Here is a 25844-nt window from a genome sequence, read left to right as displayed (position 1 = left end):
TTACATTTTTCACCCCAAGAAAACCACTGTCAACCAAGGCGCAGCCGAGGTTGACAATGGTTTTCGAGGGGTGAAAACTTTCAATGTTACACTCAACTACATGCAATATTTATTATATACTGAATGTTTTATACAAGTACATATTACAGTGAACCTTGCGTGCATAAATTCTGCGCAGTCAATATCTTTTGGAATATCACCCATTGTCAAGCAATGTTGCTATGCTGAAGGGCATGGCTTCATTATTCAGTGGGTAATAGTGTTTTTTAACAAATGTTTCTTGACGAATCAGATTCAACTTATTTAAATGAAAGTACATGTATAATATTATGTTATATTCACCTGAACTTGACCTTCCAAGTGAACATAATGATTGATTGTATGTTGTTTACCTCCCATTTGAGAATTTTTCACTCATATAGAGACGTCAGCATATACCGGTGAAGGGCTTAATTTAGACCTTTACTCAGCACTCAGGGCTATTGAACATTTAAGGATCTTTATCTTGGCATGTCTGCAATGACACAGGGCCTCATTTTTTGAGTCTCATTTGAAAGACCCGCAACATGCCAAGGGCTTGGCAATGAAACAGCTGCTAAAAATTTTTTATCGACTTGTGTCAGTCATGGCTGGGGTTTGAACGCACAACCTTTCGATCACAAAGTGAGCACTCTTCCGACTTCGCTACTGCAACAGCTCCAGGTGAATATGAGAATTTATTTTTTCTACATTGAACACTGGTCAAGGAAGCCCAAGGCTAAACATTAACTAAAATATCTACTTGTCCATCAGATAAGTTACAAACTTAACCTGTCTGAATTCATTCTTAACTCGTTCAACTCTGAACAGATATATATAAAAAAATTACTTTACTTTCAAAAACGACTTTACTTTCAACAAGAGGCCCATGGGCCTTGAATCACTCTTCTGATAAACTGTACAACCTATCACTTCTATTTGAAGCCCATAAGTATCCTGTATATTTAGATAAACCCTTGAAATTCCAAAGGTAGGTCATCATGACCTACGTTTTAGATGAAACACTCTGAGAACCCAAGATGATTCTAAGCCAGTTAGTACATGGTGACCTACTTCACTTGTCATTCTCTGAGGACCCAAGATGCATCAACTAAGTTTGATGAATTTAAGCCAATTAATACTTCAAATATTTTTAAAATTATAACCATAAAATTTCAAAAGTAGGTCACAGTAACCTACTTTTCAGATGACATACTTTGAGGACCCAATATGCATCAACTGACAAAGTTAGATGATTCTAAGCCAATTGTACCTGATATATTTAAATAAAGCCTTAAATTTTCAAAAATAGGTCACAGTGACCTCCTTTTCAGTCGACTAACTCTGCGGACCCAAGATGCATCAACTGACAAAGTTTGATGATTCTAAGCTTATTAATTACTGAAATATTTAATTAAAGCCATAGATTTTCAAAAGTAGGTCACGGTGATCTACTTTTTCAGTTGACCTACTACGAGGACCCAAGATGCATCAACTGACAAATTTTGATGATTCTAAGCCAAAAAGTACCCGAAAATATTAAATACAGCCATAAAATTTCAAAAGGAGGTCAGGGTGACCTATTTTTCTGTTGTCGTACTCCAAGGACTCAAGATGCGTCAACTGACAAAGTTTGATGATATTAAGCCAATTAGTACCTGAAAATATTTAATTAAAGCCATAAATTTTCAAAAGGAGGTCATGGTGACCTATTTTTAGTCCACTTACTCCGAAGACCCAAGATGCATCAAATGACAAAGTTTGATGATTCTAAGCCAATTAGTACCCTAAATATTTAATTAAAGCCATAAATTTCCAAACTAGGTCATGGTGACCTACTTTTCAGTCAACCTACTCCGAAGACCCAAGACGCATCAACTGACAAAGTTTGATGATTTTAAGCCAATTAGTACCTGAAATATTTAATTATAGTCATATAAATTGAAAAGTAGGTTATGGTGACCTACTTTTCAGTTGACATTTTTAAAGGACCCAAGATGCATCAACTTACAAAGTTTTATGATCATAGGCTTTAAAATGTCCAAATTATGCCTCTAAAATGCTTTGAAATTGAATGCCTGCAAAGTTCAAAAAGTAGGTCACTGTGACCTACTTTTTAATAAACCTGTTTTATGACCCCAAGATGCATCATCTTACAAGATTTAACGATTCTAAACCTCTCAGTATTCGAATTAATGACCTTAATTGTTTTGAAAAAGATTAGCCATAAAATTCAAAAAATAGGTCAAGGTGACCTACTTTTTAGTCGACATACTCCGAGGACCCAGATACATCATCTGACAAAGTTTGATGATTATAGGCCTTAAATTGTTCAAAATATGCCTCTAAATCATTTTGAAAAAGAATGGCCGGAAAATTTAAAAAGAAGGTTACTGTGACCTACTTTTGAGTCAACATGATATGAGGTCTTTAGATGCATCAACTGACAAGATTTGATGATCCTTGTCCTTATAGTAAGCAAAATATCAACATTCTAATAAAATGTAATATTTGGTCAACTTTGAAGTGACCTTGAGACCACGCCCTTTGCCCAAGGGTAAATCCCCATGCAAACTTTAATCTACAACATATCCTCATCCTTTTGTGTAAGTTTGATGATAATTTGCCCAATGGTTCTTGAGAAGAAGATTTTTTAGCAACCAGTACTTTTGTTTCTATTTTCCTAATTATCTCCCCTTGTTTAAGGGTCACAACCCTAGTTTTAGTATAAACAGGAGCCCTTGGGCCAAGGATACCCTGTGACAAATTTGACAATAATTGGGCAAGGGGTTCTTCAGTTATGGCCCAATTCTAAAAAGTTTACGCACACCGCACAAATGGCCATAGCATTAGCTCTTTTAGCCCTTGGCTCAGAAGAGCTAAAAACGAAGTTTATGAATAAGTGCATGTCATTTCTTACCTAGAGTAGGTTCTGTTGTCTCCTTTGGTTGAACAATAGTTGTAGAATTTGTTGAGATTTCCTTGGCTGTAAAACATTCAAGTTTAGATTATTCAGTAAATGATTGTCTATATTACAATCTATGATAAGTCATTGATTCATGTAAGTATTTTTTTTTTTTTATAGAAGGTCTTCATACCAAAGTTTTGCAAGTGTAAAAAGAAATATCTTTCAAATGCCTTTCATAATTTTTTCTCAAAACAAGATGTGTTTGTGAAACACTGATCCCCCCGTATGGCAGCTTATGGCGAAGGTTAAAGTTTCTCAAATGCAAGTTAAAATCCAGGCCAAAAGATAAAAAAATGTTAAATTTGAAAGCCATAGCTGCAACTGTTCAAAAGTTATTGCGAGGGTTAAAGTTTTTTAAAAGTAAGTAAAACATCAAGGTCAAGGTCAAAGTTGTTGGTATCCAAAGGAAGGTCTTGTCACAAGGATTACATATGTAAAGTATGAAAGCCCTAGCACCAACCATTCAAAAGTTATGGCCAAGGTTAAAGTTTTTTCAAAGTCGGTCAAACTCCTATGTCAAGGTCAAAGGGTCAAAGTAGTTGGTATCCAAACGAAGGTCTTGCCACATGATTATATATGTGAAGTATGAAAGCCCTAGCACCAACCATTCAAAAGTTATGGCCAATGTTAAAGTTTTTCAAAAGTAGGTCAAACTCCAATGTCAAGGTCAAAAGGTCAAAGTGGTTGGTATCCAAACGAAAGGTCTTGTCACAAGGATTACATACGTGAAGTATGAAAGCACTAGCTCTAACCATTCAAAAGTTATGGCCAAGGTTAAAGTTTTTCAAAAGTAGGTCAAACTCCTAGGTCAAGGTCAAAGGGTCAAAAAGGTTGATATCCAGAGAAAGGTCTTGTCACGAGGAATACACAGGTGAAGTTTGAAACCCCAAGCACCAACTGTTCAAAAGTTATGGCCAAGGTTAAAGTTTTTCAAAAGTAGGTCAAACTCCAAGGTCAAGGTCAAAAGGTCAAAGTGGTTGGTATCCAAATGAAAGGCCTTGTCACAAAGAATACACAAATGAAGTTTGAAACCCCAAGCACCAACTGTTCAGAAGTTATGGCCAAGGTTAAAGTCTCATAAAATTTTGCAAAAGTGGGTCAAACTCCAAGGTCAAGGTCAAAAGGTCAAATATGATGGTACCCAAAGAAATGTCTTGTCACAAGGAATACACATGTGAAATATGAAAGTCATAGCTCCAACCAATCAAAAGTTATGGGCAAGGTTAAAGTTGACAACAGACAGACAGACAAACAGACAGACAAACAGACAGACAGGACAAAAACAATATACCCCCGGGATCTTTCGATCCGGGGCATAAAAAAATGAGTGATGACCCACTCTTTTAAAAAAAATATAAGTTAAAGTATCCAATTTCTATCAGTTTTTGTGTCAACTGAGCTAGCATTTAGCTTGCCCTTCAACAGATGTAAACAATCTAGAAAGATTTCATGGTGGTTTACTTAATTAACAAGTTTGTATCATTTAATCATTAAATTATAAAATAAAACAATTATTGCTGGGTTTTTTTTTTCAATCAAAATGATGATTTGGCCATACCCCTCAAAGTGCAATATCACTTCATCCTTTGGTCTCAGTGAATATATCATTGAATAATTCCTAGCTTTCTGACTGTGATCCAATATTATAGAAAAAATACTATGCTATATTCACCTGCATGTGACCTTCCAGGTGAATATTATACAACTATGGACTCTTTCAGTGGTGAATAGGGTTTGTTATTCACCAGAAAAATATCAATATTGATTGATTGGTGAATAACAAACCATATTCACCATCGAAAGAGTCCATAATTGTTTTATTTTGTAGTCAGGATTTGAATAAATAAGACATTGAAGGTAGTATGTCAAAACCATTTTCAATAACGAATCTCTGTTGTAGAAAATTTTTTTAAAAAATGTCCAGATTACAACTGATAACTTCTGTATTTTCCTTTTGCTGTGTGTAAGACATGGAAATGTTTGGAAAATAACCCTGCCACAGACATGCCTAACATTTCAACTGCTCAGATATGTCACCCATGTGATGCAGTGGTTAGAGTGTTCGCTCTAGAGTCTCAGAGTAAGGAGTTGATCCTTACGTTGTGGGTTTGAATCCCACTGTGGGATGTGGAGACCAGTCCTTCGGGTGAGACTGGTCGCCCACGTGGCGCAGTGGTTAGAGTGTCTGCTCTAGAGTCGCGAAGTAAGGAGTTGATCCTTACGTCGCGGGTTAGAATCCCACTGTGGGACGTGGAGACCGGTCCTTCGGATGAGACCGTATAAACCGAGGTCCCGTGTCGCAGTAGGTGCTGGCACGAAAAAGATCCCTCACTGCTCAATGGCCGTAAGTACCGAGTATAGGACAAAATTTGCAGCTCTCCACCGGCAAATGGTGGCGTCTCCATATGAGTGAAAAATTCTCGAGAGGGACGTTAAACAACATACAATCAATCAATCAATCGGGTGAGACTGTATAAACCGAGGTCCCGTGTCACAGTAGGTGCTGGCACGAAAAAGATCCCTCACTGCTTAATGGCCCTGAGTGCCGAGTCTAGGTCAAAATTTGCAGCTCTCCACCGGCAAGTGGTGGCGTCTCCATATGAGTGAAAAATTCTCGAGAGGGACATTAAACAACAAACAAACAAGAGGCCCAGGGGCCACATTGCTCACCTGAGCACTGTGGCTAGGAAAAAAGCAAAAATCAGTTTAGTATTGAAAAGCTTAATTGCATAAGTGGTCCTGACCTACCCGTAATAGGGAGGGGGGGATGATTTGAACAAAATAGAATCTACACTAACTAAGGATTCTTACATATTTTTTTGACTGTGACTTTTTTCCAACAAGTTTGAACTTTCATTGTGGTCCCACCCTATCCCTGTGGGTCATGATTTGAACAAAATTGAATCTACACTATTTGAAGATGCTTCCATATAAATATGACCAACCATGGCTTTGCTGATCTTGAGAAGATTTAAGATTTTTCCTATATATTCCTATGTAAAACTGATCATCCATTGTGGGCCCACCATACCCCACAGGGGTCATGGTTTGAACAAACTTGAATCTAGACCACCTGCAGATGCTTCCATATAAATATGACCAATTGTAGCTTTGCTGTTCCTGAGAAGAAGATTTTTTAAAGATTTTTCCTATATACTCCTATGTCAAACTTTGATTGTCCATTGGGGCCCCACCCTTATCCCTGGGGGTCATAATTTGAACAAACTTGAATCTACACCACCTGAGAATGCTTCCACGTAAATATGAACAATCATGGCTTTGCTGTTCTTGAGAAGAAGATTTTTCCTTTATATATATATTCCTATGTCAAACTTTGATCGTCCATTGGGGCCCCACCCTTAATCCCCGGGGGTCATAATTTGAACAAACTTGAATCTACACCACCTGAGAATGCTTCCATGTAAATATGAACAATCATGGCTTTGCTGTTTTTGAGATTTTTTAAAGATTTTTCCTATATACTCCTATGTAAAACTTCGATCGTCCATTGTGGCCTCACCCTACCCCCCGGGGTCATGATTTGAACAAATTTGAATCTACACCACATGAGAATGCTTCCATATTAATATAACCAATCATGGCTTTGCTGTTCTTCAGAAGAAGATTTTTTAAAGATTTTTCCTATATACTCCTATGTAAAACTTTGATCGTCCATTGTGGCCTCACCCTACCCTCCGGGGTCATGATTTGAATAGACTTGAATCTACACTACCTGACAATGATTTCCCATAAGTTTCATCTTTCCTTGGCCATTGGTTCTTGAGAAGAAGATTTTTCAATGATGCCATTAATTTTTCCCTATTTCGTAATTATCTCTCCTTGGAGGAGGGTGTGGCCCTTCATTTGAACAAACTTGAATCCCCTTCACCCAAAGATACTTTGTGCCAAGTTTGGTTGAAATTGGCCCAATAGTTCTGGAGAAGAAGATGAAATTGTGAAAAGTTTACAACAACGACAATGCCGATGACAATGATAGACAACGGACAAATTTCGATCAGAACAGCTCATTTGAGCCTTTGGCTCAGGTGAGCTAAAAAAATACCTTAAAAAGTTCTACAACTCAACGGATTATGCAGAAATGGGTTCCAACAATTTCTGTGCAAGTGTTCTTAATGCATGCCTCAATGGGAAAGCTAAATAATTAGTTCTTGGTTGGAATCTTCTTTAAAGTACACTACAGTAAAACTAGTTTAGTACAAACATAAATAGAGCAAATTTATGCGTATAGTGCAATTTTTGGAAACCCCTGCAAAATCCTTAACAATTCCTTGTACATTTTTACGGATATAATTAACTCATCCAAATTTTTGGATATAGTGAACTGATTTTGTATCCCCAAAAGGTTAAATAAAACCCCAAAATTTACATCTTTTAATTATAGCAAACTTTCAAAGATCTTAATTTTTAAAATATTGAACTGACACTATTTTTGTAAGTATTTTAAATTTGAGATTCACTTCATCTGAAAATTTTTGAACTCCAAGATAATTTTTGTATTTGATACTTCCCAAAATACATTTGGTAGTCATACTTGAAGGAAAAACATCTATATTGCAAATTCGCTATATATACTTTAACGAATTTGTTATACGATTATAACAAATAACGGATATAGCGAAGTAATTTTGCTGGTCCCCAAGACTTTGCTATAACCGAGTTTTGCTGTATAATATATTGTTTAAATATTCTATCCAAGCCTTTCAATGCTTTGTGTTTAAAACTGCTCTGTCTAGGTTGATTACATATCAACTTTACTTAAAGGTGCTTAGACACAGATTTGAAGTTAACATTTTCTCAAATTTTCTGTATAATTTCATGACTTATATGTTGCTATAGCATTTCATACTAAAATATAATAGAAATCTTATTTCATCTCGAAGTTATTGTAACTTCAAATTTCTGGACGCGTTTGATTGACACATTCTTGCACTTTCACAAATTTTAATTTTATTCTTAATACTTAAGAAAAGTGGCAATTTTGTTGTGTATTAATGAAAAATATTAAAACTATAATCAAGAAAATTCAGAGTAGAAATGTTCGAAAGCAAAACCCACTCACAGTATTGTCAGGCCGTGCTCAGTGGTGTGTGCAGACTTTAACAATTGAACACACCCGGTGAATCGTAAACATTAACAATAACAGAGCTCGTGCCCTGTTTACAAAAACAGTTTACGTTTCACGGGTGTATTCAATTTGTTAAACTCTGTACACAACACTGAGCACGGGCTGACGATATTCATGTGATATTAGTGAGGGGGTTTGCTTTCGCACATTTCTACCCTGAATTTTCTGGATTATAGATGTAATGTTTTTCATTAATACTGTAGATTCCTTATTTTACGCGAGTACTTAATATCGCGAAATGGCCCAAGGGCGTCAAATCACGAGAACAGTAATACGCGAATGGATGATTTATCTAGAAATTTTACATACATTAAAGCACCATGAAAATAAAAGCGAGTAATTTTATTTCGCGAGTGGTGCTTATCGCGTAATTACGCGATAATTTATTCCTCGCGTATATTTAGGAATCTACAGTACACAACAAAATCTTCTTTTCTTAAATATTAAGGATAAAGATAAAATTTGTGAAAGTGCAAGGATGTGTTAATCAAACGCGTCCAGGAATTTGTAGTTCCAATAATTTCCAGGTAAAATAAGTTTTTAATTATATTTTCGTGTGAAATGCTATTGCAATATATAAGTCATGATATTATACAGAAAATTTGAGAAAATATTAACTTCAAATCTGTGTCTAAGCACCTTTAAGAACTCAATCACTTATAATACAGTCTTTTTAGTATCCCTCCTTCATTATTTTACTGGAGAAGCAATTGGGAACAGTTTTTAAATATCCTCTTCTAACAGACATAAATGTATCATATACCTTTTTTTACTTTCCAGATCATTCCACAATAAATTACTTATATCTGGTTATGGTTAATTATATTGTTAATGATCATAATTTGATAATGGGACACAAGAAGTTTATGTGTAGGAAATGGGACTTGTAAAATCAAATGCAAAACTGCCATTCAGTGCATCTAGGTCTATCTATCTACCACTGAGCTATTGGTAAACTACAGACTATAATCAAAAGTTGATTATTTCCAATTTGGATAAAATTTAATGATGCATTCTAACTTGTATATGTTTCCCATGGCAAAGTGGAAGGCAGTTATTTAGCAGTTTCTTAACCTTAACAGTTGAACCATCTTTAAGTTAGCAGTTTATAAGCAGTTTCTAAACCTTCTCTGCACTGCTTATGGCATGTTGGGCCCATAATAAACCTTTGAATAAAATAGGCAGTTTTCTCAGCCTTAACAGTTGTTAGGCAGTTTTACGCAGTTTGTTAGCAGTTCATAGGCAGTTCATAAACAGTTATTTTGGTAAGATTTTTCAGGACTAGTTGCTCCCTTCGATATAACTGTTTAGGTACTGCTTATTAAACTGTAAAGCTACTGTTTTTGTACTGCTTAATTAACTGTTAGACAACTGCTTAATATGTACTGATAATTAACTAGCTGTGAAGCAATCTCATTTTGAGGACATGCACATATTTCCTGAAAACTGTAATTTTTAACAAATATAATCCATTAATTGGGCCAATTTTAAATATACAATTTATATAACTCATAATACTAAAAATGTTAAAACAATCCACATTATGAAAATTAATTAATCCATGTACTTGTACGTAGGGACCTATATAATAACGGGATAGGTGACTCTCCCAAGTCTCACAATTTCTCATATTTTAGTTGCGGGATTTCGTAAGTCAATTTTGATCAAATATATCTCTAATGCTATCAAGTATTTTAGAATAAAACCTTACCTATCAAAAAAATTATTCAAGATTTGTTATTTTAACTGTTTATACTTCTTATCTTAGTAGTAATTATGTTTATTTCAAAATCAATGCATACCCTGATCGGTCGTATTTCCGAGAATTTGCCAATTTTGGTGGTTGTTTACTTAATAACTAAATTATCTAATACTGTATGCTTTAAAATTTATTAAAAACCCATCCCGATACACAAAAAGAACACTGATAACATTAATCAGAAAACAAACATTTTACTAGGAAAAAAAGTAGTTTGAAAAACTTGTAGTGTTGTGCGCGACGTTTTTGGTAAATATATATATAAACATGGCACTGAAGGAGTTGCTTATGCCATTTATATAGGTCCCTGTTGTAAGCTACATCAATAATTTCAATATCAATATAGATAAAAAAAAGTACATTCTTTTTCTAAAACATTAGTTGTGGTTAAATAAAAAAAGATTTTGCTTATTTTAGTTAAATGGAATTGAGTCAGTGATTCTTAAAAGGTGCAATGGAAATATATGAGACATACCATTGAAATATGATTCAAGCAGAACATATATATAATTGTTAATTACCTCTCTTATTAAGAACACATAAAATATAGTGTGCTACCAGATATTATATGTCTGCATCATAACTGTGGCCAGTAGGCCCCCTTTTCATGACTCTATTTCCTTTTGTCCAACTACACAACATGGCAGCCAAAATTCAATTTTGGCGGTCAGTTGTTTGGTTCCTGTTGTGTATATTTATTGATCATTGAGCGTAACATTGGAATTTATCTTGATCCCAATTAAATTGAATATTTACTGCCAAGGAAACTGCTTAAATACTGCTAACAAAACTGTTCTTTCCCCCAGTAGGGGTAAAGCTTAAACATACTGCTAAGGAAACTGCTTACTGCTTAGAAAACTGCTTATGAAAACTGTTTACTCCCCAGGCATTAGCAGTTATGAAACAACAGTAAAAATCAAACTGCCTGAAACTGCTTGAAAACTGCTTAAAATTCATAAAACTGCTAAAGTACTGCTTAATAACTGCCTATATAGGCAGTTCATTTTTCCATGGGTTTACCAGCTTTCTGATAATAATTACACAGTCAGATCCATGCATTTTTTCCCATTTTTTAATAGAAAGTATGTCTCAGCTTACTCTTCATTTGTATGTATCATTACCCTACAGACTGTATCATATCTAAAATTAGGGTGGTTGGCTGCATTTTCATTAAAATTACAGATATCATAACAAGAGGCCCATGGGCCACATCGCTCACCTGAGCACATTGGCTAGGCAAAAGCACAAATCAGTTCAGTATTGAAATGATTACTGGGGGGAGGGGGGGGGGGGGGCTTGAATTTTAAACTACCTGATGATGCTTCCATGTCATTATAACAAATGGCTTTGTTGTACTTGAGAAGTTTTTTTTTTAAATTTCCCATATATTCCTTTGTAAAAATTTGATCCCCCATTGTGGCTCCTCCCTATCCCAGGAGTCATCATTTGAACAAACTTGAATCTACACTACCTGAGGATGCTTCCATATCAATATGACTAAACATAGCTTTTCTGTTCTTGAAAAGAAATATATTTTCTATATGTTCTTGAGAAGAAATATTTTTTCTATATGTTCTTATGTAAAACTTTTGATCCCCCATTGTGGCCCCACCCTACCCCCTATGGTCATGATTTGAACAAACTTGAATCTACACTACCTGAGGATGCTTCCATATAAATATGACTCATCATGGCTTTGCTGTTCTTGAGAAGAAGATTTTTAAAGATTTTTCCTATATATTTCTATGTAAAACTTTGATCCTCAATTGTGGCCCTGCCCTACCCCTGGGGGTCATGATTTGAACAAATTTGAATCTACACTATCTGAGGATGCTTCCATATAATTACGACTCATCATGGCTTTGCTGTTCCTGAGAAGAAGATTTTTAAAGATTTTTCCTATATATTTCTATGTAAAAGTTTGATCCTCCATTGTGGCCCTGCCCTATGCCCGGGGGTCATGATTTGAACAAACTTGAATCTACACTACCTGAGGATGCTTCCATATAAATATGACTCATCATGGCTTTGCTGTTCTTGAGGAGAAGATTTTTAAAGATTTTTCCTATATATTTCTATGTAAAACTTCGATCATCCATTGTGGCCCCGCCCTACCCCCGGGGGTCATGATTTGAACAAACTTGAATCTACACTACCTGAGGATGCTTCCACATGTGTTTCATCTTTCCTGGCCCTGTGGTTCTTGAGAAGAAGACTTTTAAAAGATGCTATTAATTTCACTAATTCTTTATTATCTCCCCTTGAAAGAGGACGTGCCCCTTCATTTGAACAAACTTGAATCCCCTTCCCAAAGATACTTTGTGGCAAGTTTGGTTGAAATTGGCCCAGTGGTTCTTGAGAAGAAGTCGAAAATGTTAAAAGTTTACAGACAGACAGACGGACAGACAGCTAGACAGACGGACAGACAGATGGACGCCGGACAAAAAGTTATCAGAAAAGCTCACTTGAGCCTTCGGCTCAGGTGAGCTAAAAACTGCTCAGATACAAAGCTGACTCCAACAGTCTTTAAACAATGTTGCTATGCTGGAGGGGGTAGCTTCATTATTCAGTGGGTAATTGTGTTTTTTAACAAATGTTTCTCAACAAATCAGATTCAACTTATTTACATGAAAGTATATTATGTTATATTCACCTGTACATGACCTTCCAAGTGAACATAATGATTGATTGTATGTTGTTTTATCTCCCATTTGAGAATTTTTCACTCATATAGAGATGTCAGCATATACCAGTGAAGGGCTTAATTTAGACCTTTACTCAGCACTCAGGGCTATTGAACATTTAAGGATCTTTATCTTGGCAAGTCTGCCATGACACAGGGCCTGAATTTTTGAGTCTCATTTGAAAGACCCTCAACGTGCTGAAGGGCTTGGCAATGAAACAGTTGCTACATATTTTTTATCCACTTAGGTCAGTCATGGCTGGAGTTTGAACGAACAACCTTTCGATCATGAAGTGAGCACTCTTCTGACTTAGCTACTGTGACAGCTCCAGGTGAACATGAGAATTTATTTTTTCTACATTGGACACTGGTCAAGGAAGCCCAAGGCTAAACATTAACTAAAATATCTACTTGTCCACCAGATAAGTTGCAAACTTTACTTGTCCGAATTCATTCTTAACTCGTTCAACTCTGAACAGACATATATAAAAAATTGTAGAACTTTACTTTCAAAAACGAAGTTTATGAATAAGTGCATGTCATTTCTTACCTAGAGTAGGTTCTGTTGTCTCCTTTGATTGAACAATAGTTGTAGAATTTGTTGAGATTTCCTTGGCTGTAAAACATTCAAGTTTAGATTATTCAGTAAATGATTGTCTATATTACAATCTATGATAAGTTATTGATTCATGTAAGTATTTTTTTTTATAGATTAGGTCTTCATACAAAAGTTTTGCAAGTGTAAAAAGAAATATCTTTCAAATGCCTTTCATTATTTTTTTTCAAAAAAAAAAATCGAGTGATAACCCATATGCAATTTCTGTCAGTTTTTGTGTCAACTGAGCTAGCATTCAGCTTGCCCTTCAACAATTGTAAACAATGTACAAAGATTTCATGGTGGTTTACTTAACAAGTTTGTATCATTTCATCATTAAATTTCAAAATAAAACAATTATTGCTGGGGGGGTTTTTGTCAACCAAAATAATGATTAGGCTATACCCCTCAAAGTGCAATATTACTTCATCCTTTGGTCTCAGTGAATATATCATTGAATAATTCCAAGATTGCTGATTGACTGTGATGCAACATTATAGAAAAAAATACTATGCTATGTTCACCTGCATGTGACCTTCCAGGTAAATATTATACAATTATGGACTCTTTCAGTGGTGAATAGGGTTTGTTATTCACCAGAAAAATATCAATATTGATCGAGACGAAGCTGGTGAATAACAAACCATGTTCACCATTGAAAGAGTCATTAATTGTTTTATTTTATAGTCAGGATTTGAATAAATAAGACATTGAAGGTTGCATGATGAAACCATTTTCATTAACGAATCTCTGTCGTAGAAAATAAAAAAATGTCCAGATTACAACTTATAACTTCTGTGTTTTCTTTTTGCTGTGTATAAGACATTGAAATGTTTGGAAAATAACCCTGCGATAGACTTGCCTTACAATTTTACTGCTCTGATACAGAGCTGGCTCCAGCCGTTGAAACCATCGTTTTCAACATTGTTTGAGGTATTGCCTGTGACTTCCCAATGCGGCTGAATGCGCACTGACCCTCCAGTAAATACCGCATCAAGACCAGTGAATATGTACGAGGGGTGATCAAAAAGTTCGTGAACAAATTGAATTACTTCCTTAAAAGAAGTAAAATGAGGTTTCAGTGTTCATTATTTTTTAAAGTAGTCCTCTCCGATTTTAATGCACATCTGCCATTGTTCTGCCCATGCGCGAATCACATGATCCAGGCGGTCACGTGACATGCTCCATAGCGGTCTGTTCACAGAAGCTAAGAGATTTTTCTGAGTCTTATATTTTTTACCATGCAAGTTATTTTTTATAACAAGAACAGACCATCTGTCAGAAATGGCCAAATCTCGGTAATAGGATGAGTGGATAATGATATCCCTTCCCAGAATTAGCATGGTGACCATCACAACCAGAGTCCTTTGTCTTGGGAGCGTCGTTTATCCAATGTGGAAAAAGTATTGGTGCCTTCTTTTTTTCATATCTCATATGTTTAAAGTCTAAAGTAAATGATATTTTAGGGATTTAATAATCATATTATTGTTCAGATATTCAACTATTTTTCTAATTGCAACTTGGTGATCTTTCAAAACAAATTGCTAAACTAAGGACACATCCTTAAGGCTTTTACCGGCTTGCTTTCGCTGGGCAACAGAACAATTGTCAAACATCATTTTTAACCATCTCCCTGCCTTCATTAAAACAATCAATCCTATTAATGAATGAACTTCTGGTAAGTCTTTTGTCTTCATAAACCTTGTACAAACTATCATATTCTACTGCGAAGGAATTTCCGAGATATATGTTAAACTTTACGGCCGTTTGTTGCTCGAGTACAACTGAGTCAACCATTTTTTGTCACAAGTCACCTATATATTTACGTCATTTTCACATTGTGACGTCACAAACATGGAGCAAAACATTATATAACATCTGCTATTTATAGAACTTGTGTATGACTATATGTGTGCCACATTTCACTTTAATCTGAATTGTGGTTATGTAAATATAGAGATAGTTTGCGAACTTTTTGATCACCCCTCGTAGTATTATGAACTGTATGCATTTGTACAGATTATATTTGGACTATCTATAGACTATATAATAAAAGAATTAATTTCATTCTTTCTACACTGGACTAAAAATAGATTGAGAACTTCTAAATCGACACAATTACTAGTAGTTATTAAAATTTATTTCACCAGCAACAGCCTTTACTCATGTGAATATAACATTTGGACATGTAGTATTTGGGGTGGGGGTGGGGCTGTACTGTTAAGGATTCTTTCCCCATCCCCACCCACCCCTTTAAAGTGTGACCCTGATTATCTATAAATATTCAAGAATTAATCTTTAAATCTCATGCTGTAGATTTTTATTTGGTTTTCCTTGAAAAGATTTTTTTTTTATAAAATTCACACACACACATGTATATAATTATATATAGAGAGAGAGGGGGAGAGATAGAATACAAATACACAGTAAAAAAACATTGGTGATTTACTTTAAGGAAAGAAATAAATCAATTTATAAAACTTCATTTTTTTGTTGCTAGTCAGCCATTTAGTTAAAATTTTGTCCATCATAAATATTACAGACCCTGAAACGTGCTACTACCCCAAAAAAGCATGTGACTTTCCTGCACTTTTTGTTTCGTGCAAACCGTGTAGCGTTTCGTGTAAACCGTGCAGCGTTTCGTGCAAACCGTGTAGCGTTTCGTGTAAACCATGCAGCATTTTGTGTAAGCTCCAAAGCGTTTCGTGCAAACCCTGTAGCGAGCGTGCGAGAAACGTGTGAGAAACGTGTGACTTTCGTGTAAGAACTGTGTGAGAACCGTGCGACTTTCGTGCAAGAATCGTGTGAGAAACGTGTAGGATTCATTCGGAAGTCATTTTATTTTAAATAAGGCTGTTGAAGGATTAACATGTCATTCTGTGTTGTTTGTAACTAATATTATTCGGATATATCATACCGGTGGTATTTTAAGAAAAAAAAATACGGAAACAACAAAATAAAATTACTCGGTAATGTATTTCATATTTGTTTGATTTTCTTTCTTTTTTTTATTAAAATAAAGATGGAAAGAAAATGTGTTAAAAGTAATTAATTATATGCACATCAATGTTAAGGTATTTGATTCAATACATTTTTTAAAGGGAGCAATACTGAACATTTTTTTTTAAAGAAAATTCATCAGGAATCCGGTCTTGTCCTTATCATTCATTTATTAGAATCTCTTCATCATTTTACAATTACGGTATATAGAGATTACAAGAACATATGGGTGATTAATACAAAATCATAGATAGATAAGGCAGGCGTGAGAAATAAAACACAAAATTTAGTGCGTTACTATATATGTGGAGTACGGGAATTCTAGGCCGGGGAACACAATTAATTTTTTTCTTTATAAACGAACAAAATTTTCTTAAATGTATAATACATGTACAAGATTGTGATACAAATAATTTTGAAACGATGAGACGTTTATAGTCTTTTTATGCATGAAATTGGTTGATTAATAATTGTCATATAAAGGAATCATAATTCACATGTATCGGCATATAGGGTTAAATATTTCCGGGGGGGGGGGGGGGGGGGGGGGGTGTTCAAATGAAAACACAAACTTTGAGTTTTTGTTAACATGTTTTTATAAATAATTTTCTTTTTAAAGATGCCCGATGCACCCCTTAAAAATATATTTGAATCTTCTTTACACTTCCAACACTCTTCTTACGACTGTGATCAAGGTCATTTACAACAGCGATCACGGGCTCTGCATGCCGGGAACTGAAAATGTGTTCTGCTACATGTATTAGCTCTTGTCAATCATGGCTAAGATGACAACCGACAATAATTCATGAATTAAATTGTTTTATTAGTATTTAATGGGTACAAATGAATACCCGTGGATTTTATTTCTTAAATTTAACCGATTGTCTGTAAACAGTGAATTAATTTGCCAGTGTATTCGTGAATAAAAAATTATAAAGAAATAAATATATATTAGTTGTTTTATTAGTTGTTTTATTAATCACGCAGTTCTAGAGCATAATTTTTTAGTTTTTGGTCATTGGACATGTATACATGTATATTGAATGTATTGTTAAGAGCCGCAACTACTGATTATATATATATTTTTTAATTGTCTAGACGGGGTTTGAAATCAAGGATTTTACAAGGTGGTGGATATATTGTTTTTATTTGATAAACAAAATGCCTCAAAAGAGAACTAAAGAATTACAATACCTATCCCCCGGCTTCTCTACCATATAAAATTTTATGACAACTTAAAGTTCAACTCTGTAATGAAACGATATATTTACCATTCTGAATAAAGTGCATTTAATGAGTTACATGTATCGGGTCCCTCTGGAGATATGGATATCTTTTTTTCTCAAAAAGAGCATTTGTTTCTATAATATTTTTTCCCAATGGTATATACTTACTGAAACAAGTGTCCGTTATATTTAGCCAGGTACAGAAGTAAGATCTCGGTAATCTACCCCCCCCCTTTTCACGCACAATGTTCTTGTTTGATGCAGTGTACTTATTACCTTTGCAAATTATAAGCAGAACCTAATTTAATCAAATGAAATTATTTATGTACTAAATTAAAAATTGAATAAACCAATAATTAAAAAAAGAAAGGAAAAGAAAATCAATCCGTTTACAGAAAGCATACGCAATTTAATCTTTTTTTTTCAAATCAATAACTGAGTTTATTTGTCAGTAATAAAAACGACTTTTTAATATCAAACTAGAATTGTAAAAACATTGAATGCTGTAAAAGATTTTTTCAGTGCGTAATTTAGAGTCTAATGAAAAAAGTTTGTACATAGACGAATTCACCGGGCGGGTCACATACTCGATGACAACTATTAATTAATTACAACTGAACATTGAGTATTTTTTTCTGTTAATATAGTACTGGTGTAGCGAGGTTTAATCTTAACTTAATCAGAATGATTGCAATTCTTAACTAATCTTTGATTTATCCGTAATAATTTAAATAAAGTCAGAGAGATTCCGAATAGAAAACCCAGATCGTGGCCAAAGCGTGCGAGAATCGTGTACAAAGCGTTTGAGAAACGTGTACAAAGCGTTTCGTGCAGGCTTTCGTGTAAACCGTGCAGCCTTTCGTGCAAAGCGTTTCGTGCAAACCGTGTAGCGTTTCGTGTAAATCGTGCAGCGTTTCCTGCAAACCATGTAGAGAGCGTGTACCGTTCGTGCAGCGAGCGTGTGGGGTAGTAGCACGTTTCAGGGTCTGTACTATGTGTGCCCCATTCTGATTTAACAGTTGTGTACCCATATATGCATTATGATATACATGTTTGTGTTGGGTACAACTTGAGATAAGTCAGAAAGTTTTGTTTTGTTTTTTGTTTTTTTTCACTGAGGTACAAAAAAAGGAGGTTTTTCATAGATACTATGGAATCCTCATTGTTTGTTGGGGCACTTTGCGAGTCATTCTTACCAATGAACTTACATTCCTACAAACATTCCTACCATCTCAACTTACCAATATAAAGTCACTGAATCTTTGGATATATGAGTTACCAATGAAAATACAACCCCATGAACCAATAAAATTAGGTTGCCCATGAACATTGACCTCAACAAAATAAAAGGATTCAACAGTACCAGATATTTCCAATATATGGGTAATTTTGTCCTACCATGGGATCTGAACCTCTCATCCTGCAGAAAGTTTGCCTGCTACACTCATAAGAGTTAAGAAGAACATTTATAACATTTGATACATTTCCAATATAAGCGTATGGACTTTCATTTGGAGGCTGGATAATATTGGCTTTGATAGTTTTTTTTGTGACTGTGCATCAGAATTTTCTTACTTTCATTTTTAGGTTTAGATTGTCCACCCTCTTCTCCGTTTTTGGTCACAGTTTCATTACCATCTTTAGTTCGAGAATTCTGATTGCCATCAGTGTCAGGTGGTTTTTCAGTTTGTGTTATTTCTTTTCCATTTCTTCCTGCAGTAAAGTAATGCTATGTTATATTTACCTGTACATGACTTTTCGTGTGAACATAAGAATTTATTTTTTCTACATTGGACACTGGTCAATTTCCCTTACTGAAATTTCTGATAAGGGACTTATAAGTGATTTATTCTTTTACTTATAAGTTGTTTATACTGGACTTATACTTCACAGATACATTTAACTTATAAGTGACTCATTAGGATTTTATATGCAAATGAGGTGCTTGACCTATGATATGCAAGTATAGTCAAGTACGAGGGCCGTTCAAAAATTACGCGGACTCTGCTATTATTTACTCTTACAGACGTCATACAGAATTGAAATTTCACAGGAACATATTTCCTAAAGATTCCAATAAATTCTTGGTAAATTTTTTTGATTTTATTTAATATCTCATAAAATCATTGCTGTTTTATACTGCTGATGGTGATGTACGGAGCACGGCAAAAATGTTGAAAAACAAACATGCGGTATCCAAAATTTTATTCAGTTATTTTCCATATTTCACGATATTATTCAACAATTTTCTCTAAAATTTCTTTTTATTGTTTTATTATTAAGTCTTTAGACTTCTGGCGTAATATTTGAAGTATTAACAGAAATATTGATATTTTTCTCCGATGTGACCCCTACGAAATCAACTGCAAAAATGACTTCTCGTGATTTGACGGAGCAGCACACTTTTATCAAATCATGAATCATGCTGGAAAAACACCAGTAGAGACCCAAAATAATCCTAATTAAACATGTTGTAAACCAGCGGAATATCCGACACATCTCAACAAAATATAAAAAAGAATTTTAGACTGATAGACCTTAGCCAAAAGGCAATCCGGGAGGGATGGAAGAAGTTCATCGACAAAACACTGATCTGGACTGTTAAGAATGTAATTGAGATCGACTGACGTTAAACTTTACTTCAGAAATATCTGCAGTTTTGGGGTTTAACACAAACTAAACCACACAATAATAGTTTTATAGTTTTTAAGCTGAATCGGAAATGGTATATGGATGTTTATTCTGAGTGGATAAGGTAACCCAAACTATACAGTATCAAATACTAAGGGAAAATATTGAGAAAATGAAAACTCCCATTTTTTTAAACGCCCGTGACGTTGAAGGTTTTGCTGCGCCTTGACTTCATAAGATGTCCTGTTAAATCACTTGAAATTGATACATGTACCAATTTACAATATTTTGATATAAAATTTTGATGATCATGTATAAAAAGATTCTTTTATATTATTTATGACTTTTTGCTTGATTATGTTGTCAAATATATTTTCTGTGCAACAAGTCAGCGTAATTTTTGAACGGCCCTCGTATATATAGTCACTCATAAGTGACTTATAAGTCAAGTATTAGCCCTTCATACTTTATTAAGTATGAGTCACTTATAAGTTACTTATAAGTGAAGTACAGCACTGCCTTTAAGATCTTAATTTAGAACAGAACTTCCAATCATGCAGGGGTTGCATGATGTTCAAAGTTTTTTTTAAATATACATTATGCATCTGCACTTAAGATGAAATAATCAAGTTAACATTTTATGAAAAAAAAATCCCTCTCATATGACATTCTTTTATGATGCAAACTTTATATATTATTTCAGTTCACAAACTAAAAATGTTGGACAAAAAGAAATCAATTAAGATTTAATGACCTTGAGGATTCTTCAAAATTATGAAATCTGAAAGCAACTGAGTCAATTTATTCTAAATTTCAGGCAAAGGAAGTTAAAATAAAAAGATGATGTGAATAGAACCTACTTGTTGTACCTGATGTGAAGGCATACTAAAAATAAATTTGAAATCTCCAACAACATCCTTTCACAGAGACTAACTTAGTTTCAAATTCTTGTTGTTTATCTCTGCAGAGACAAAGTTTCTGATTGGTTGGTTAGCTTGAATACCCACAATGCAACTCAAGAGAAGTCTAGTATAATGTAAAAATTCTAAGTCCACTCTTATTCTGGCTAATACCATACCATAAGTATTAACAAAATCTGTTCCTCACTTATACTTACTTTGACTTATAGTACACTTACACGTAAATTTCAAAACTTATAGGTGACTTACAAGTTGCTTATAAGTGAAGTATAAAACACTTATATAAAACACTTATAAGTTTCTATTGTTTTTTTTCTGTAAGTTAGGTAGCCCAGGGCTCAACATTATCTAAAATATCCACTTGTCCATCAGACAAGTTGCTAATAAATGCTCATTTGCCCAGGATCTGTTCGTTCTAGAACTTGTTCGCCCAAGGTGTGTTCACCCTATTTTATAATAAATATGATAGTCAGATAATTTTTTTTTTAATTTTATTGATTTTCATGATTCTTATTGAGTAAAACTGAATAAATACTTTTGATAAAAAAATAAAAATAAAAAAATAAACAGCAGGGAGGGGCACTTTGAAAGGGCAGGCAGGTATGAGGATATAAAATTTAATTTTATCTGGCCTAATGCAAAAAAGTTTATTTCTTTTGATAGCAAATGAATAGACATATTACATATGAAAATACTTGATGAAAACTTCATGGTAAATGTTAACATTTTTATAAACAATTTGTTAATACATGTACATGTTTGTTAATACATGTACATGTATCTTCATTGTTTGTGAATGTCTTTAAATAATACATTTTATAAAAACATAAATGCCAAAATAACACAATAAAGCAGGATGAATCTCAATCATTACAATTTTATGAACTACTACATGTACATCACGGTTTATATACTAGCAGGTCCAGTACAATCAGTACATTTAGCTACGTAGCTTGAATTATACCTACATAGCTTACCTACTCGAAGTAGTTTTATTTACCTACTAGTTTACTAAATCATACCTATCCTACAGCACAACTGCAAAGATCTAAAAGTTTTGAGGCTATATGCAACAGTAAAGAGCAAGAGCCACGAACCATCAAAAATGGCCCTGTCTCAAAAAGTAACGGGGTTTTGTCAATTGATAGTGTAGACTTTTAGCTTTTCTTTGCCGTTTTTCTTTTTTCGATATCGATTATATTTTTTGAAAAAGAGAGTTTGAAGTATGACAGTGTTTTAAAAGAAAAATGCTAGTAGAACGTCATTTTTTGAAACGTAACGTCGTAGGGCGGAAAAATTACCTTGAGCGATTTTACATATGTGACTTTGAATTAAAACTAGTATTAATTGGGATAGATATTTATTATCTTACTAATAAACTTCATAATTAATTTAAGACAATTAAGGACAGTTGGAAATTGATTTCACATCGCAGTCTTGATGGCAACTGCATGTTTAACTGATTGAAATTTATAGATACATGTACAGTAAAAATAATCTGTGTGACTGTCTCGGAAAGTTTTCACTCTACCTGGTCCCTATGCTAATATAATTTTTAAGAAGGAACATTGTATTTCTATCCCTTGAACACATTTTTGTGTGATGCATCGCTCCTAATTACATGTAAGTATTGAGTATTGAACATCATTAAAAAAAAACATACGACTTGCTTCAAATGACGATAGCCTGTCCAATTAACTTAGTTTTCCGGACTTTTTCCTACACGCCTGCAAATATTAGCTGATCTTTGGAATGCGCGTCCAGGCACGAAGTTTGTTTTTCAAAGTGGGGAAGAGGGCAGTCAGAAAAAAAAATAACGAGATACCTGAAATGATCTTAAAACGAATGTTTCTAAACTGAAGAACTACAATGTAATTCAATAAATGGATAGAAGTAATTGCAAAAAAAAATTGTTTAAATGGAAATAGACTTTTAATGCGAAATTCTTAGATCCTTAACTTGCGAGTATTTTAACATATAAAAGTTCTAAATGATTTGGAAAAAGGGAGGAAGTAATAAGTTGGAAAGACTTGTTTCTAATCCCTTTATTCATTTGTAACAATATTTTGAACGTCGTTTTCGAAACAGAGACATAGATTAATTGAAAAGGGGTGTCGCAACTTATCAGAATGGTTTATTAAGCAAACAAAACTCATCAAAACATTGTCGCCCTAAATGTGAGTTTCTTTGGAATAATATGGAATACATTTCCAAAAAAATATTCTTAAGAAAGATAAACCTGTTAAAAATCACTAATTTAAGGCTAAAGCAGAAAATAAATCAGCCCTGTTCATTATTTTATACTTATCGATATTTGCTAGAACCCCCCCCCCCCCCTTCTCTTGCAAAATATTCGAATATTTCTCTCCCAAATATCTTAATTGCAAGGAATTTGTAAAGATAGAAATCTGCGAAAATTATATGATTATTTTTCATGTAAATGTACAAAATAATTAAACTTGAGCAACTATTCGTTTTTAGCATACATAACTATAGTGTAAAATTCCTACTTTCGATTTCATTGCACATAATGGTTTTTATGGTTTATAAAAAGAGTAGAGCTGCATTTATATTGCTGATATGTGCAGGCCCGTAGGAAGCAAATTCATTTGGGGGGGGGGGGGGGGGGGTCAGCCATACATTTTCAGTTGACAGTTGAGGAGGCACTACCAAAAATTTCCTGACAAGCAACAAAAAAAAAAAAAGGTCATCAGACGTTTTTATTGAGGGGCACAAGCATATAGTATCTATGATTATGATAGTAATCTATATATCGGCAAACTTATCACCCCCCCTTCCGGTTCCTACGGCCATGATGTGGGTCACAGTCATAAGTGAAAGACATGTACGGGTGTTCATTTATCCTTGTCTTCTTGTCCTGCAATCAGCGCAAGATTGATTTTATTCAACAAAATCTTGCTTAAAAAGGTAACACCCTCAGAAACAATAAGAGCTGTCCCTATATTTTCTTTCCAGTTTTCTTTATGAAATAGTTTTTGTACACAGTGGTGGCGCCGCACCAGGCACCCCTCCCCTTCTCACTGAGAAAAAAAATGAGAGGAGTAGGAAAGTATAAAGCAATTTTCAATTTCTAGATTGATTTCAATTAATAAACAATAAAGAAATTTAAATTCAAGACAACTTATGGGATTAAAGGAGATGGGCGAACATAGCGTGCAGAAAGCCTATAGCTTCAGAAATGTAAAAATCATGTTCAGTTTGTGAATTTAATATTTAGAGTAAAGTTCTCATTATTGAAATTTATGTAATTGTGATAAACAAAACTTTTCTGAAGAAAATTTACTCGGCAAAATTTATTCTTTTATGAAAAAAATTAATGTGGTATTCGTGGGGTTCGAACCCTAGCAATAAAAATCCTGAGATTCATTTTCTTTCGCATACTTTCGAGACTAGCACTCTAACCACTAGACTACACAAGTCCTGGCGAACAGTGGCATTTAAATCATGTTTGTGATATGACCCTTGACTTAATGGACTTCAAGTATTTCTCGAAAAGATGCAAATGTTATGTCATAAAAGTATATTTTTAAGGTATAGTGGGTCATTGCTCCATATTTTTGGTAACCAAAAAATGTATATTTTTATGCAAACTTTGAGGATTAACTTTCAAAAAGGTGGAGTGAAGACCCACTCATATCGAAAAATAGTGTTATAGTATGCGAAAATGACTCTTTTTGCCCGCTTTAGTGTGTGTCTAATATTTCACAGGCAAATAATTTCAATCTTTGAGGGATTTTTGCAAATTGTAGAGATTTTACATAAAGTATATTTTAATGTTAGACGAAATATCAAGGAAAATTTTGATATAATAGAAATTTAATTTTTCATCTTCATGTTTGTCACACTATAGGCTTATCGCTCGTCATGTTCACCCATCTCCTTTAAATAATTACATTAATTGCAAGTTTTGCTGTCATTAGTTTGTGACCCCCCCTTTTTTCAACCTCAACTGGAAGTCTTGGATCTACCCCCCCCCCCCCCCCCCCCCCCCCGATAAGTCCTTTTTACATATCATGATACTAATAATTAATTAATACTGAGGAAGGAGGTACAAGTGTACTATACCAGAATAAGCTGACAATAGATTTAAAAAATATTATTATTTCATGTATTATATAAAAAAAAATCTACTTCATTGGGTATAAAATAACCAGCTATAAACAACTTACGCCCATACGTTTCAAAGAATATATTCTTGGTTTATTGTCTTGAGTTTTAAAAACATTTTAAGGAATCTCTCTCTCTCTCTTTCTCTCTCTATGAGATTTCATGGTGCTGAATTCTTAGATAAAACAAAACTGCATACTTACAGTCGCAATGAAGAAATGGTGGCAGATAAAAAAAAAACTTACGAGTAATTTATACTAGTATGTAGTGTACTTTATTTTATTTATTTCTATTCTTTATTTTGTCTAAATAGATTTAAAACCACTACCCCCAACTATCTGATGATCAGAAGCATAAATTATTTATATTGTGATAGTAACAATAAAATTTTTGGTGCACAGTAAAAGATGCATAAACATTTTATACTGGATTTCTAAGACATACTCTGATATTTTTTATGCATTTTTGCTCACTGGGGTGTAACTGAATTATGTTTCACAAATGATGACAAAATCACTTATGTGTTATATGTACACATGCATCATCAATATCCTCTCTTCGAATTTATTAAATGCAGACATAGTTGAAAAATATATATGCTTTTGAAGCAGGATGGAAATTCACCCTTTTGTGTTACATGCATAAGAATCATCTCAGAGGATTTTTTAAAATATACAGTTATTATATCGATAGCTTATATATGCTGGTACAAAAGAATATAGTTATAGTATATATGCATGTGTGTATCGATATCGGGTTTCGTCAAAACA

General features: G+C 34.0%; 1 protein-coding gene across 1 annotated transcript in view; it reads right to left on the bottom strand.

Annotated features, from left to right (window-relative positions):
- Positions 1–25844, bottom strand: part of LOC133203914 (trans-Golgi network integral membrane protein 2-like) — a 72417-nt gene that overhangs the window by 36007 nt on the left and 10566 nt on the right. Inside the window, exons 2-4 of the mRNA XM_061339712.1 lie at positions 18971–19108; positions 13125–13190; positions 2939–3004 (exon numbers count right to left, since the gene is read on the bottom strand). Of these exons, the coding sequence (XP_061195696.1) occupies positions 2939–3004; positions 13125–13190; positions 18971–19108 (270 nt within the window). The remainder of the gene's footprint in view (positions 1–2938; positions 3005–13124; positions 13191–18970; positions 19109–25844) is intronic.

This window comes from Saccostrea echinata, unplaced genomic scaffold (assembly GCF_033153115.1).
Source record: "Saccostrea echinata isolate AGI-Se365-2 ecotype Australia unplaced genomic scaffold, CSIRO_AGI_Sech_v1 ptg000002l, whole genome shotgun sequence".
NCBI classification, from domain to species: domain Eukaryota; kingdom Metazoa; phylum Mollusca; class Bivalvia; order Ostreida; family Ostreidae; genus Saccostrea; species Saccostrea echinata.
This window is presented reverse-complemented; position numbering and strand designations above follow the sequence as displayed.